The 16514-nt window shown below is 48.0% G+C and overlaps 1 protein-coding gene across 1 annotated transcript in view; it reads right to left on the bottom strand.

The window, feature by feature from the left end:
- Nucleotides 1–45: 45 nt before the first annotated feature.
- LOC133354054 (mucin-2-like) overlaps nucleotides 46–16514 on the bottom strand; it is a 37316-nt gene continuing 20847 nt past the window's right edge. The window contains exons 13-28 of the mRNA XM_061570601.1: nucleotides 16139–16200; nucleotides 15472–15620; nucleotides 12128–14925; nucleotides 11128–11192; nucleotides 10200–10357; nucleotides 8666–8799; nucleotides 7945–8003; nucleotides 7597–7760; nucleotides 7185–7303; nucleotides 6534–6595; nucleotides 5772–5938; nucleotides 4937–5061; nucleotides 3961–4022; nucleotides 2787–2941; nucleotides 704–1603; nucleotides 46–587 (exon numbers count right to left, since the gene is read on the bottom strand). Coding sequence (XP_061426585.1) covers nucleotides 46–587; nucleotides 704–1603; nucleotides 2787–2941; nucleotides 3961–4022; nucleotides 4937–5061; nucleotides 5772–5938; nucleotides 6534–6595; nucleotides 7185–7303; nucleotides 7597–7760; nucleotides 7945–8003; nucleotides 8666–8799; nucleotides 10200–10357; nucleotides 11128–11192; nucleotides 12128–14925; nucleotides 15472–15620; nucleotides 16139–16200 — 5721 coding nt within the window. The remainder of the gene's footprint in view (nucleotides 588–703; nucleotides 1604–2786; nucleotides 2942–3960; nucleotides 4023–4936; nucleotides 5062–5771; nucleotides 5939–6533; nucleotides 6596–7184; nucleotides 7304–7596; nucleotides 7761–7944; nucleotides 8004–8665; nucleotides 8800–10199; nucleotides 10358–11127; nucleotides 11193–12127; nucleotides 14926–15471; nucleotides 15621–16138; nucleotides 16201–16514) is intronic.

Below are 16514 nucleotides of genomic sequence, written 5' to 3'. Positions count from 1 at the left end.
CCGTGGCGTTCACCGTGGCGTTTGTTGGCGGAACTGCCGTGGCGTTCACCGTGGCGTTTGTTGGCGGAACTGCCGCCCCGTGGCGTTCGAACCCGTGGCGTTCCGGCGTGTTGGCGGAACTGCCGTGGCGTTCACCGTGGCGTTTGTTGGCGGAACTGCCGTGGCGTTCACCGTGGCGTTTGTTGGCGGAACTGCCGTGGCGTTCACCGTGGCGTTTGTTGGCGGAACTGCCGTGCCGTTCACCGTGGCGTTTGTTGGCGGAACTGCCGTGCCGTTCACCGTGGCGTTTGTTGGCGGAACTGCCGTGCCGTTCACCGTGGCGTTTGTTGGCGGAACTGCCGTGCCGTTCACCGTGGCGTTTGTTGGCGGAACTGCCGTGCCGTTCACCGTGGCGTTTGTTGGCGGAACTGCCGTGCCGTTCACCGTGGCGTTTGTTGGCGGAACTGCCGTGCCGTTCACCGTGGCGTTTGTTGGCGGAACTGCCGTGCCGTTCACCGTGGCGTTTGTTGGCGGAACTGCCGTGCCGTTCACCGTGGCGTTTGTTGGCGGAACTGCAGTGCCGTTCACCGTGGCGTTTGTTGGCGGAACTGCAGTGCCGTTCACCGTGGCGTTTGTTGGTGGAACTGCAGTGCCGTTCACCGTGGCGTTTGTTGGTGGAACTGCCGTGCCGTTCACCGTGGCGTTGTTGGTGGAACTGCCGTGCCGTTCACCGTGGCGTTTGTTGGCGGAACTGCCGTGCCGTTCACCGTGGCGTTTGTTGGCGGAACTGCCGTGCCGTTCACCGTGGCGTTTGTTGGCGGAACTGCCGTGCCGTTCACCGTGGCGTTTGTTGGTGGAACTGCCGTGCCGTTCACCGTGGCATTTGTTGGCGGAACTGCCGTGCCGTTCACCGTGGCATTTGTTGGCGGAACTGCCGTGCCGTTCACCACCGTGGCATTTGTTGGCGGAACTGCCGTGCCGTTCACCGTGGCGTTTGTTGGCGGAGCGGCCGTGCCGTTCAACGTGGCATTTGTTGGCGGAACTGCCGTGGCGTTCACCGTGGCGTTTGTTGGCGGAACTGCCGTGCCGTTCAACGTGGCATTTGTTGGCGGAACTGCCGTGCCGTTCACCGTGGCGTTTGTTGGCAGAGTGGCCGTGCCGTTCACCGTGGCGTTTGTTGGCGGAGCGGCCGTGCCGTTCACCGTGGCGTTTGTTGGCGGGATGGCCGTGGCGTTCACCGTGGCGTTTGTTGAAGGAGCGGCCGTGGCGTTCACCGTGGCGTTTGTTGGCGGGACGGCCGTGGCGTTCACCGTGGCGTTTGTTGAAGGAGCGACCGTGCCGTTCACCGTGGCGTTTGTTGGCGGGACAGCCGTGGCGTTCACCGTGGCGTTTGTTGGCGGGACGGCCGTGGCATTCACCGTGGCGTTTGTTGGCGGGACGGCCGTGGCGTTCACCGTGGCGTTTATTGGCGGAGCGGCCGTGGCGTTCGCAGTGGCATTTGTTGGCGGAGCAGCCGTGGCGTTTGTTGATGTTAGAGGAATGGCTGTGGCGTTCGCCGTTGCGTTTGCCGATGGAGAAGTGGCTGTCGTATTTGCCATTGCTACAGTGGTAGGGGCAGTTGTTGCTGGAATAATAACATAAACACGAAATATTAATAACTAGCGGGAAGTACCCGGGAGGAAAATATATTTCTAAAAAAACATAACATATACAAATACTAAGCTATTGTGAAAGCCCGGCATGCCGTTTGTCTGTCAATCAACAAGAAGTCCAAAAAGCTATAGAAAGTGGGGTGTAAATAGATGATCTTAAAGGTTTCCGAAAATTGTCGACCCTCCCCACCCCTCAAAAAATATTTTTACCCCACAATTACGCATATATACCTAAATACCCTATATACCATAGAGTGAGTAGAATCTAGGGACTATAGTAGTATCTCTAGACTCTGTAGTTTTATCTATTGACTGTACAGTAGTATTTACGGAGACCAGTCGTAGCTACCAACTGTATATAGTAGTAACTACTGACCCTGCAGTAGTATCTACTCACTATAGTCGTTACTACGCACTCTGCAGCAGTATATACTTTGTGTTATTTTAGTCTTACGCTATATCGGATTGATTGTTTATGTGGCAGATGCTATATTGGACAGACAGGATGTAACATCAGCCCAAGACTAAAAGAACAAATAAATATTAAATTACCTCAAACACAACTGTCGGCAGTGGCAGAACATGCTTGCCAACAAGGACACTCAATTGATTTTGATAACGTTGAAGTGTTGTGTAAAACTAATTACTGGCAAAGACTAATTAGAGAATTAATTGAAATTTAGAGAAATAGAAATAACTTTAATCGCTCCGACAGCTACAGGCTTCGTGCAGCCTGGAAGCATATTATTAAATACATATTTCAATTCCTTATTGGGGAAACATACTAAGTGACTGATTACTAACAAAGTATATAATCACAATAACACACATTACAACTAATTACTAATCACAGCTTATTACTAATCATAATAATTAACCGATTACTAATCTATTATATAACCTCCCCCCCCCCTCACCTTTAAGTTCTGCACTTGAGTGGTTATAGTAATTGGGTTTAGTTATTAAATAACACACATTACAACTAATTACTAATTGACAATTCATTACTAATCATAACAATTGACCGATTATTCATCCATTATATAATTACAATACAATTATTTCATAGGTAAGATATAAAAAACATTTAACTTTCATAAAAAGGGGCCTGGACGGGGGGGGGGCAGCGAGAGATGGGGCTCGGCGAGGACTCACGTGTAACGCCATCCACGCTGCTTGCTGCAGGGTCGAGCTGCAGGTTACCACCACCAGGCAAGAATATGTTGGAGGTCAGCTCGGACAGAGCAATATTTGCGTCGGGTGCCGTGTTTGCATACGCAGCTGTTGACTCGACTATCACGGAGCCAGGCCTGCAACAGGGAACACACGAGCGTAAATAATCAAGAACGGCAGCCTCTTTGCTTCAGGAGATTCAGTACACAGTACGTTACATATCCCCAGTGGCTAGGGGCCAAGTCATAAGCTGATGTGAACATGCATTGAAATATAAAGTACATCAAATGCTATGCTGGGTGTGGCCAGTTAATTGGCAAGACATGCGACATGGAGGTTGCTTAAACATATTTGCGCAAGTTGATTTTATAAAGGTGAGGCCCCAAGAACGGTTGATATGCCACTTCGTCACGGATGCCATCCGTGGATGAGAAAAACTCGGGTCCCATTGCAAGTGGCTAACCATTGTGCCCTTTGTCCACCGTGTACATCACTTATGGAGATGACCATATTGCAATTTATTAGCGTTGTGCTCGGCATCCATTGTTGAAGTGCACTCTTAAAAAATAACTCAAATGTTTTTTTAATTTTACCAGGCAAGGCCCACTGAACTATATGTTTTTTCAAAAGCGACCTGGCCACAAATGATAGCTCAACTCAGTGGCTAATCATGTGGAAATTAATAGCAGCCAAATAATCCAATTAGATGCTTCTAAAATGTGGATGGGAAAAATTACGGAGGCCCCGGAAAAAAATCTACGTCACAACAGGGAGAACATGCAAACTCCAAATATATAGGTGTCAGGGTTGGCATCGAACCCACAACTTCCTGTTTACAAGGCAAAGTAGTTGGCATCTCGCCACCGTGGCACCCCCTTGTAGAAATTTAAAATGCAGAACTATTCTCAATGAAGGCATAACATTGTACTGTCCATTTAGTAGCCTTTGTTTGATTATTTTAACCAGTTGTTTGGAAAAGGATTCGTCGTACATTGTAAACCACAGGTCGCCTGTTCATGGATAATGCAACCGCTGTTTAAAAACCTGGTCTTTTCACATCCATCTACATCAGTCTCCAGCGAATGGGACATGTGCCGTAAATAAATGTTATGGTTGTGCCCCTCCTCCAAGGGTCTAATAGGTTATTTCAACATACCTGAATTTTTTGATGAGGATGTACTGCAGGTTGTTGTGCTTTGGTTTCAGCACATCATTAATCTGCAAAACATCAAGAACGGATGGGTCAGCAATTGAACCTCATGGCAGGACCCTGGGGCCCCGAATAAACGGAAGTAAAAAGCTTATTTAATCAATGTATTTTTGGCGACTCCGTCCCATCGCACACAAACGCCGCGACCCACCAGAAACCAATCCTCTCGTTCTTCACCAAGCACCCGTCGTTACCAAAATTGCCGTAGTCATGAACAAAACTTTGATTGGTGCATCATGTAGAGCTTGTCGCGAGGAATGGATTGCCGTATCGTACGCCTTTAACGGACCTAAAATGATGTTGCAAAGCAGTTTATGCGAGAGCCGGGGGCTTATGGGACCCCGGGGTCCCGCCATTAGGTTCAATAGCAGATTGTGGCATCCAACTACTCCCATCGCCTATGTTTGAGATGGCTGCTTAAGGTTGAATACCAGTGTTTTAGTACCAAGGGCTTCACAAAGATCTGATTGGTTAACAAAAATTACACAAATCGAGTACAGGGTACTTAATATTTTAAACTATCATAAACCTTCCAGGCTCATTACATTACTGTAGTTTCAGCTACAATACAGAGTATCAACATCCTGATGCTTGGAGGAAATATTTGCCTCCGATTTTTAACTGCTTTGCTTACCACTACCGGCAGACTTTCAACTAGTAGAAACTATGACCCTCCCTTTGAATGAATTTTAGCCTACTCTTCCACTCTGGCCAGACCTCTTAGACGAGGTTTGGATACTCACACTTTGCCCCACAAGCAACCAACTGTGGAGTTGTACTGCTGGGGAGGTTTAAGAAAAGTATTCATCGTTTTCCAATGCAGGACACCTCCCCGACACTTAAATCTTGGCAAGGCATTTCTGAAGGCCTGTTATTATTTGAAAGAAAAAAAGTACCAGTATGCATTTTTGAATTTGCTCACCCCTTTCCAAACGTCTTTGGTGAGGTTTTTGTAGGCATCGCTGTTGACGTTGTTTAGGTCGGAAGTGAAATCCCTGTTAAGGATGCGGAGTGTAATAAACTGTGAGAAATAGTTGGATAGGTTGCCTGAAAACCGCAAGGGAAAAAAATAGCAAGTGTTAGGGAAAGGTTGGTGGAAATCCGTACACAAACAAAATGCTTGTCTTTAAAATGTAAATGAATTATGGTCTCAATATTTTACATTATATATATAAGTGCAGCATTTACCGAGTGTCAAAATAAAAGGGAACAGTGGTGAAGGAATGCTGCTGTGGTGCAATTGTTCGCACACTGGGATTTGTAATCCAGAGACCACCAGTTCGATTTGATCTCACAGGGCAGTTAAGGCAAAAGCCCCAGTTAGTCGATCAGCTGGTCACATGTGTTTGTCAAGTGTGCGTATTCACCTTTTACAAGGTCTGGCCATTGTGGAAGAGTAGGCCAAAATACCCTCTTCTTATAAAAGGCCTCTCATGAAAGCCCTTCCCACCAGCAGTGGTGCGGGCAACAAAACACAAGGATGCACGTTTACCCCAGTGTTAAGACTTAAATGTACTCTTATTTAAGGAGAAGCAGTTTGCACACTGTGCGATGAACTGTGGTACATCCAATCCTATTGCTGGGTGAACAGTGGCGGATTGGGGGCACGTTTTAAAAAAAACTGTGTCAATTATTTCAACTTCCGCCTCTGGATCGCAAATCAAGTGTGTCATCCAATCAAACACCATGGCAGCAACTCTTAAATTAAAGTGTGAAGGGGGAATAAAACAAGAACTACGAAAAGCATAGCAGCTCACCGGCAACAGAGAGCGTCGTTACATCCACTGTGAGACCAGACACTCCAAAGGTCTGTTCTGGGAAGGTGGTGGCGTTTTCAATGAGGGAACGAAGTACTGTATTGCTCACGATGGTGTCTGAACTGAAGATCACATCAGTCGAAGACAGCACTCCCGGTGGGCTGTCACTGGAGAAACAAAAAAAGCCGCAACTTTATAATTTGGGACAATTTTTTTTTCACATTTCATTAAAATTAGGCATTAACGATTATCCCTCTTCATCATGAACTATTGAAAGATGTAATATATTTTTTTACATCTAGGTTTCTATCACCTTTTTATTGGTTTTGTCTATGGTCTCACGCCACGAACCCAACTGTGATTATGCATAAATCAATAATCCGTGTTTACAAGCATAACAAAAAAATATATCAAAAGTATAAGAATTTATTTAAAAAACAGTTACACGATCATTATAAACCCTAAAACGGAATGAGTATCTGCTTTGTCATGCATCCGTTATAGTTCCCACGCCATATATAGAAGGGAAAGGCGTTACCAAGAACATAGGAATTGATTAGGAGAAGTGAGAAAATGGGCAGAGCCCAAGCAAAGGGGCCCGAGCCCCCCCCCCCCCCAAACTACTTGGATGTATTTAGCTTTCCTGTGTTCTGCTCACACCTCCGTAAATGATTCAAGGTATACGATACCATATTCCTGTGCTGTAACAACATCTACCCGCTCACATTATTTACATTGGTAGCATTGACAACAGGAACCTACCTGAATGTTGTGTCCAGTAAGAGCACGTTGGGTCCATACTTTGATTGCAGAATATTTTTCAACTGAAACAAGACAATGAAAAAGACAACTCATGGTCACTCTGCAGCAGTGTCATAATTGGTGACGAGCGATATATGAACCTCATCTCACCACCTTCTGCATTGACCAGCATGGTGAAGTATGGCCAAACAACCCCCATGACCAATAACGTGTATGGAGGCCTTTATCTCGCAGCAGCTTGATAAATGGCAGCAAATGTATTATTTGATAAATCAGTTATCTTATAATTGAAAGCATTCATTTTCCGACCTCACACCACTGTTGGCCAAACGACAAAATTGTTCCTCAGATTCAGTCGAGAGTGCATTTGGCCTACTCTCAAGACCTATGAACAGCGTGGAAAAGGAGGTGGGGGATACCCACACTTTACTCCACCATACAAATCACCTGCTGATCAACTGGCATTTATATTTTTCGGTGGACGACAGGCGTGGGGATTTTGGAAACTTACCCGTCATATCAACTGCCATGCCGAGATTACAAATCCAGTATGCTCACACCATTACACTGCAGCAGCATCCCAATAACTTGGCACATTTTATTAACTATACCAATCAATTTTAGGGGTGCACTATGGAGCGAGCTACCAACCTCTCCTGCATATTTGCTGTTCAGGGCACTGTAGCCGGCGCTGGATCGGTCGGCCAGAGCGGCATTGAACGGGGTGTTGATATTCATCGCCAATAGGACAACATTGTAGGGCTTGGTACCTGGAAAAGAGACACGGGAAGACACAAATCATTATGACATCTGCTTTGGAGCAAGAGTTTGCTGAATTAAATTAAAGTAAGATCCTGCAGATACGCGAGGTTGAGCGTTATCCTTGTGCATCTACAGGATATCTACAGCAGCTTGGAGATGCTAAACACATTTTATTAGGTTTGGTTTTTGGGGGTCCAATCGCCTCCACAATGCCTTTGCACACAGTTGGCAAAACAATTCTGGCACTATGTAGCCGCGGGACTGCCCGTGTGATCTACTGCTGGAGAATGAAAGTCTTTACCATCGATGGCTATGGACGACTCTTTAACGTAGACACCAGTGCTTGCTAACTGAGAGTTGTTGTCAATCTTGGAGCGTAGAAGGTTGAAGACGTCTACAGGTGGGATGAGGCTCGTGGTGTTGAATGACGCTATGGAGGTCACGCCGACCACACCGGAAACGTTCCTGCAGGAGAAATCCGTTTCACATTTCAGAACGATGGCTCCAGCAACTCTTATGTTTAAATGGATTTGTTAATTTCTCTCTCAATCTATATACACTCACACATAAGTAAAATACTTTAAACAGCATTTAGTTTTTTTTCTCTTTCACTAAAATTTACGTTTTAGTCAAAGAATATAAAACTCACGAGAAGGTTGTCATCACCGAAACTGGTTGCACTGAATAACTGCTGAACATACTCTGCACCTGTTGGGAAAGGGATTGAGATTCACAACAAAACGAGATGGGGTGCATTTTAGTCATCGTCGTCATTATTTACAATATAATTTTGTATTTGACAAAATATATGGGGGGCACACACACACCTAGAAGGTTGAGGTATTTTTGACAGACCAGAGGAAGAGGAGTTGAAAAGCTACAAGGCAGAAAGGAGAATGGAGACGATGTTGTGGTGGTAGACATGAGGATGAAGATGCTGCAATAGACAGCGAAAGTCATATGCAGATGACGAAAGTCTCAAGGAATGGACTTGAACTGGGGAAGGTCACAGAGTACAAAATGGCCCAAGGTAGAGTCCTTCCATCGGGGGAATGTTGACAAGTAAATTTGTTCAGCGAAGACCTTGATTATTGTGGCGGAAAGTGTGTCAGAGTAGAGCAAGAGAGAGGAAAGGTTGCTGGGGGCAAGCCCATGCAGAATCTTAAAAAAAGGCCACTGCAATATTTTTGTATGTGAGCAAGTGAATAGATCTGGGGCGATATAGTCTCATTTACTGTGCGGGCATTATGGATATTTTACAATGGCCCAAAAAGGCCTACTGTTCTGCGGGCAACAAAGCACACTGCGCGTCCAAAGAAAAAGCACTGGAGTGCGTTTTAGCGCAAGTTCGTTTGTGGGTGCGCCTTTACCTCTTGGTTGATCCGATTGCTGAGGTCAAGGTATTCAGGCGAGGTGGTGTCGTTCATGACATTGGTGTAGACCTTGTTTATCGCGAGGAAGGTAGTGTTTACGTTGAGTAGTGGCAGAGTGGCAAGCGTGGCATCTGCAAGAAAATTTCAAAGTGTTAAAATCCAAGTGTAAATGCGTTCTGAATAATTACGTGCAATATTCAATTATACAATTCTATAAAGAATCATTTCTCAGCTTGGAGTTTACTTAATGCTGTTGATTAAAATAAAAGTTACAAGAATGATAATTTCTGAAAGTTATGCACATGATATTTAATTAATATTGCAATCTTAAAAAGGAGCTCATTTTTCAAACAGCTGTACAAATCATTATTTTTAAAAATTGACAGCACATTATAGTAGACATTTGCCCGACGTAGCCAGAAAATGGGCTTGAGCAGGCCATGGCAAGAAGGGATGATGGCTCATTGACAAGGGGAGGAGGACCATTGCGGTGATGAGATGAGCGCATGTGCAGTAATTGCATAAACATGTGGGATTTCAGGGAGGGTTTGTCCAGTGGGGATAGACAATATCTGATGACAATGATCAAAAGGGGAAATATTTCTAAGGAATGTGGAACAAAAAATTGGCAGCATTTACCCCCCCCCCCCAATTGCAACAAAACTTAAACAATATATGCAACAAATTGCATGCCAAGATGATATCACCAATGTTCCACACATTCGGTAGTCAATTTGAGCGAGCAATGAAAAAACTGAACGCAAACAAAATGTGGCCAACATATCACGGGTTTCAACTTTAGCTGCACAAAGTGCTCGATTCAAAAGTGCGTTAAAAAAATGCATGTCTGCCGAAATTATTTCGGACAAAGATTCTACAGCAATGTCTTACATGACACGGTGGATAGCCAAGATTGAGAAAGCTTGCGATGGGTGTGGTCTCATGGGTCAGGATGATGGTTGAAGGTGGAAAAAGTGGGGGGGGGGGGGGGATTGGAGCCAGTTGGGGAATTTTCTAAATGTCTACCAACAAGGCACGTTCCAATCTGAAATGTCCCCTCTGGCACTTGCATTTTTACATATTTACACAGACTCTTAAAAATTGGCTTCTCTATTGCCCTTTGCGCTTCTTTTAAATGTGGTTTAAACTCAACTGGGTGGAACAATTATAGGTTTAATTCCTATGTATAAAAGTGTACATTACCCTCGCCTTCATATATTATTAACTCAATCCGCTTTCAGGTTCCACGCATTTTAAAAATGTACGTAAAGGAAAGTCACCACCAAGAAACTTATGGAAAAATGGCCTTTTGGAATTTCATGGCTGGCTCTACTACAGGTGGACCAGCAACGGCGCAGTAATTTTACACATGGATCCAAAACATAAACAACATGATTAACCACCGAAAAGAAAGGACCATAGCTTGAGAGAGATCATTTGGATAGGCCATTTTTCAAAACAGTAGAACTGGTGGAATATTTGAGATGGAGAAATGTTTGTATGTATGATAAAAGAGAAGTTGAGTATTTACCAGACACGTTAATAGAGCTAGTTGCCAGCTGCAGTAATGTATTTGGAATTGTAGCATTTGGATCCAAGCCGCTCACAAAGGCCCTCAGCACATTTTCCTTCACTGGTGGGCTGTCGTTCACAAATATTGCTTCGGCATCAACGTTGACTGAACCACTCCTGTGGAGAAAGCAAAATCAAGCAGGTTGAGGTTTGAGGTGTTGCTTACATTAAAACACATGGTAGCTCCGTGGCAGACAGAATGGCTCTCGCCATTGGAAAGTTCAGTCGAAATCTTGGTTGGCAGACAGGGTGCCCACCCTTAGGCAATTATTGCCGATGAACAACCGTTTCAGTGAAATCTGATGTTGTGAAGCTTTCGAAGAGAGATTTTCTTTAATAAAAAAAAAATCGGATAACCGATTCTGATATATTACAAATGAGAATAGTCCCTAAAAGGCTTCAGTACAAAATAAAAAAATCCCATTATATAGTTGGGCATCATGGTTAATTAAATATGAACCCCAACCCTAAATGCATCTCCACAGCAATAAAATAAGATTGTACACTAGCCTATGACCTTTCCAGACAAAAGTATTATCCAACAAAACTTGCTTGCATAAGCGCGTAACATCTTTGACCTTCGGTGGCTCATCAGCAGAAGTTATCCATTATTCTTCATGCGTTGACGAAAGCCGTAGTTTATACGGAATGCTCTTGCTAATAAACACCTGGCAACCCAGCCGTACTTAAAAAAACAAGCTCGAGTCTGCTGATGAGACTGTGGGGCAAAATTGGCCTACTGGTTGCTTTGGTTAAAGATGTTTCTGATAATATTTGGCCTGGAAAGCCTCTGGACATTTTTTGTTTTCTTAAATATGGCTCAACTTTTGCATGGACAACACAAGTGAAAAATAAATTGCAAAAAGTCTACGAAATAAAAATCTTACCGGAAGCGCAAGACATGGGTCTTGCTGAACTTTGATCCGTACTTTTTTCTGAAAATTTGATCAAGCTAAACATACACAAAAAGACAAAATATGACAGTGTCATGGTTATAATTTTCTAATTATCTGGCAGTAGTCTAAACAAGTTCAGGTAAAATTAAATCATTCAAAAAACATGTTTTTTGGGTTTGATCATGTAAATGTGTCGTACATCCACCTTCATCCGACAGCCAGTTAAGTAAGGCTGTCCATCGACTTCAACATTTGTCTGATGATGGTTGTAATTTACAGCAAAACACCACTCAATTGCTAATGTTGTGGGTTTGGTCTCTAACGCACCAGTGTGCTGAAGTAGTAACTAATTGGCACATTTTGTTCGCGTGAAGAAAACTTATTAGCTGCATTAGGTGGAAGTGGCTGTATGACAGATATACATTCATGCAACCCAGTCCAAAAATCTTTATCATAAATAAAATGTAAGTACCGGTGTGTTCGGCATGATGTGCATTGATAATTGGTTCTTTACCCTTCTATCTGGCAACAAAACTGACACCTTTTTGCAAGGAGTCATGTTTGCATAGACCGCAATACCTGCAGTCATAAATACAAACAAAAGACATAACTCTGATAATGTGCACTATCAGAGTTATGTCTTTTGTTTGTATTTATGACTGCAGGTATTGCGGTCTATGCAAACATGACTCCTTGCAAAAGATGTCAGTTTTGTTGCCAGATAGAAGGGTAAAGAACCAATTATCATATTTTTACTGGCAAATGAGGTCCCCATAGTGATGATGTGCATTGTTTTAGACCACGTGCTGGGAGCTTCAGGAACTCAACCCAATTTAGTTCAACCGAATTCGGTTCCTCCAATTTCCAAGCAAGTGGAGCAGACAACTTCTGACATCTTGAACATGTGGTATAACCACGAAACAGGGAGCTATGGCACACGAGTGAAAAGCTACATAGTATAAATGGTCAAAAGTTTTTTCTTTTCGTTTACCTGTAGCACAATGTTGTCTTCAAGGCTTTTGTAAGCTGGACTTGTGTTGTTGGCCAGCTCGGCTGTAAAGCCTTCATTGACAATCTTAAAAAATACAGAGTATGCTACGTTTGGCACGGCGGTTGGAGTTGATGTTTTTACTGTGGTCGCCGTGCTTGTACTGTCTGTTGGCGGAACGACCGTGGCGTTCGCAGTGGCGTTCGTTGGAGCGGCCGTGGCGTTTGCTGGCGGAACTGCCGTGCCGTTGACCGTGGCGTTTGCTGGCGGAACTGCCGTGCCGTTGACCGTGGCGTTTGCTGGCGGAACTGCCGTGCCGTTGACCGTGGCGTTTGCTGGCGGAACTGCCGTGCCGTTGACCGTGGCGTTTGCTGGCGGAACTGCCGTGCCGTTGACCGTGGCGTTTGCTGGCGGAACTGCCGTGCCGTTGACCGTGGCGTTTGCTGGCGGAACTGCCGTGCCGTTGACCGTGGCGTTTGCTGGCGGAACTGCCGTGCCGTTGACCGTGGCGTTTGCTGGCGGAACTGCCGTGCCGTTGACCGTGGCGTTTGCTGGCGGAACTGCCGTGCCGTTGACCGTGGCGTTTGCTGGCGGAACTGCCGTGCCGTTGACCGTGGCGTTTGCTGGCGGAACTGCCGTGCCGTTGACCGTGGCGTTTGCTGGCGGAACTGCCGTGCCGTTCACCGTGGCGTTTGCTGGCGGAACTGCCGTGCCGTTGACCGTGGCGTTTGCTGGCGGAACTGCCGTGCCGTTGACCGTGGCGTTTGCTGGCGGAACTGCCGTGCCGTTGACCGTGGCGTTTGCTGGCGGAACTGCCGTGCCGTTGACCGTGGCGTTTGCTGGCGGAACTGCCGTGCCGTTGACCGTGGCGTTTGCTGGCGGAACTGCCGTGCCGTTGACCGTGGCGTTTGCTGGCGGAACTGCCGTGCCGTTGACCGTGGCGTTTGCTGGCGGAACTGCCGTGCCGTTGACCGTGGCGTTTGCTGGCGGAACTGCCGTGCCGTTGACCGTGGCGTTTGCTGGCGGAACTGCCGTGCCGTTGACCGTGGCGTTTGCTGGCGGAACTGCCGTGCCGTTGACCGTGGCGTTTGCTGGCGGAACTGCCGTGCCGTTGACCGTGGCGTTTGCTGGCGGAACTGCCGTGCCGTTGACCGTGGCGTTTGCTGGCGGAACTGCCGTGCCGTTGACCGTGGCGTTTGCTGGCGGAACTGCCGTGCCGTTGACCGTGGCGTTTGCTGGCGGAACTGCCGTGCCGTTGACCGTGGCGTTTGTTGGCGGAACTGCCGTGCCGTTCACCGTGGCGTTTGTTGGCGGAACTGCCGTGCCGTTCACCAGGGGGACGGCCGTGGCGTTCGCCGTGGCGTTCACCAGCGGGACGGCCGTGGCGTTCGCCGTGGCGTTCACCAGGGGGACGGCCGTGGCGTTCGCCGTGGCGTTCACCAGGGGGACGGCCGTGGCGTTCGCCGTGGCGTTCACCAGGGGGACGGCCGTGGCGTTCGCCGTGGCGTTCACCAGGGGGACGGCCGTGGCGTTCGTCGTGGCGTTCACCAGGGGGACGGCCGTGGCGTTCGCCGTGGCGTTCACCAGGGGGACGGCCGTGGCGTTCGCCGTGGCGTTCACCAGGGGGACGGCCGTGGCGTTCGCCGTGGCGTTCACCAGGGGAACGGCCGTGGCGTTCGCCGTGGCGTTCACCAGGGGGACGGCCGTGGCGTTCGCCGTGGCGTTCACCAGGGGGACGGCCGTGGCGTTCGCCGTGGCGTTCACCAGGGGGACGGCCGTGGCGTTCGCCGTGGCGTTCACCAGGGGGACGGCCGTGGCGTTCGCCGTGGCGTTCACCAGGGGGACGGCCGTGGCGTTCGCCGTGGCGTTCACCAGGGGGACGGCCGTGGCGTTCGCCGTGGCGTTCACCAGGGGGACGGCCGTGGCGTTCGCCGTGGCGTTCACCAGGGGGACGGCCGTGGCGTTCGCCGTGGCGTTCACCAGGGGGACGGCCGTGGCGTTCGCCGTGGCGTTCACCAGGGGGACGGCCGTGGCGTTCGCCGTGGCGTTCACCAGGGGGATGGCCGTGGCGTTCGCCGTGGCGTTCACCAGGGGGACGGCCGTGGCGTTCGCCGTGGCGTTCACCAGGGGGACGGCCGTGGCGTTCGCCGTGGCGTTCACCAGGGGGACGGCCGTGGCGTTCGCCGTGGCGTTCACCAGGGGGACGGCCGTGGCGTTCGCCGTGGCGTTCACCAGGGGGACGGCCGTGGCGTTCGCCGTGGCGTTCACCAGGGGGACGGCCGTGGCGTTCGCCGTGGCGTTCACCAGGGGGACGGCCGTGGCGTTCGCCGTGGCGTTCACCAGGGGGACGGCCGTGGCGTTCGCCGTGGCGTTCACCAGGGGGACGGCCGTGGCGTTCGCCGTGGCGTTCACCAGGGGGACGGCCGTGGCGTTCGCCGTGGCGTTCACCAGGGGGACGGCCGTGGCGTTCGCCGTGGCGTTCACCAGGGGGACGGCCGTGGCGTTCGCCGTGGCGTTCACCAGGGGGACGGCCGTGGCGTTCGCCGTGGCGTTCACCAGGGGGACGGCCGTGGCGTTCGCCGTGGCGTTCACCAGGGGGACGGCCGTGACGTTCGCCGTGGCGTTCACCAGCGGAACGGCCGTGGCGTTCGCCGTGGCGTTCACCAGCGGAACGGCCGTGGCGTTCGCCGTGGCGTTCACCAGCGGGACGGCCGTGGCGTTCGCCGTGGCGTTCACCAGCGGGACGGCCGTGGCGTTAGTCGTTGCATTTACCGTTGCAACAGTGGTAGGCGCAGTTGTTGCTGGAAAAAGAACACAACACGAAATATGAATTATAAAAAAACACATTTACATTTTAACATGCCAAAAAATGTATATATATACGTGTGTATGTATATATTTATACCACGCGCACTTTGTATTACAGTATTTTAACTCTTGGAAGTAGATTACTTTGTGGACAGTTTGCAGGAGTACATTAATGCAGTGACAGCACGATTAAAATTGTAATCAGAGTCGATGCATTTTTTTTTTATTGGGCAAGGTTGCAAGAACTTTCCAATTCCAAAGGTCAAGAATTGAGCGGGAAGAAGTAGTGCAGTGTTTTGACCTGCAACATGGTGGTCGAACACAATATGGAGCCAAAAAGTCTGGTAGAGCAAGATTTCTTCGACACGTGTGAAGGAAACAGCGAGGGAAGTCCACGGGAACGGAAAACTATGTTAGTAGCGATGCAAGACTGATGAGAAACCCAGAGTATAATCAGCACACCCTGAATAACAATCGAAGACCCCGAAACGCGGACATTCGCAACCAGTGGGAGCTGCAATGCTTGGCGAGGGACTTACGTGTGGCGCTGTTGACACTGATGTTTGTGGGATCGAGCTGCAAGCCATTGGGAAAGGTTGCGTTGGCGACCAGGTCGTTTAGAACCGTCTGTGCGAGTGGTGCGGCGTCCGCAAACGTGGCCGTCGACTCGACTAGCACAGAGCCAGAGCTAGAACGGGAAACAATAAAAATGTGAAAACTCAAAAATGGTAGCCTCTCTCGCTCTGCTTCACAGAATCTGCATATGCAATTATGGGTTATAAAAACCGATCTGACAAATATAACCTCCGTCCTAGCCGTCCCAGGAAATCTTTAAGTCCTCCCAGAATATTAGAAGTCCTAGGTTTTACCAGTTGTGTAATAATGTACCACTAAAGATGCTTCCCACGATATATGCTGTTTTTTGGTAAGGGCAGCAAGGTGGAGAGATATGCCCAAACGACCGCATCATTTGACTAGTCATGGGCAAATTAATATATGGAAGCAATATGATGTTGAAGATTTCGTATGTTTGCAATGTGTTCATGTTTTAATGATTGTGAATTACTTACTTTGAAAATAACTTCACGTGAAAGACTAGCAAACTTTCCAATCTTTGGTTAAAATATACCATTGGAATACTCCAAAAACAAATTTATTTCAAGGTTGTGCCGCTAAGAGCAGGATGACAACTTAAGGTCAACGTACCTGAAACTGTTGATCGTGACCAATCGAAGGTTGCTGTGCAATCCATGGATTACAGCATACATCTGCGAAACAAAGTCATTGATGTATCAGTATTGTTCTTGGCGACTGATCGCTGCTTTCACTTGCCTGGGTTCGCAGATTTTCTTGAATTTTTTTTGACAAGTCATAAAATTTCGATTTAAAGCTTTCGTGACTGCAGGGATTCATCTTCTTGGTTCTTTCGGTAAAGTCACGTAGAAGGGAAATAATAAAATAAAAACATAAGAATTCCCATAAATATGCTAAATTACTCTTGATATGCAAATTCATTTGTCAAGGCACCCCTTCCCCCCTTAAATATACACTGCCAATCCTGGTCGTGCCCATTCAGACGCTG

This window comes from Lethenteron reissneri, chromosome 46, assembly GCF_015708825.2.
Source record: "Lethenteron reissneri isolate LAM-NWPU_2019-01 chromosome 46, ASM1570882v1, whole genome shotgun sequence".
NCBI classification, from domain to species: Eukaryota; Metazoa; Chordata; class Hyperoartia; order Petromyzontiformes; family Petromyzontidae; genus Lethenteron; species Lethenteron reissneri.
Note: the sequence above shows the minus strand (reverse complement) of the source record. Positions and strands in the feature narration are given on the sequence as shown.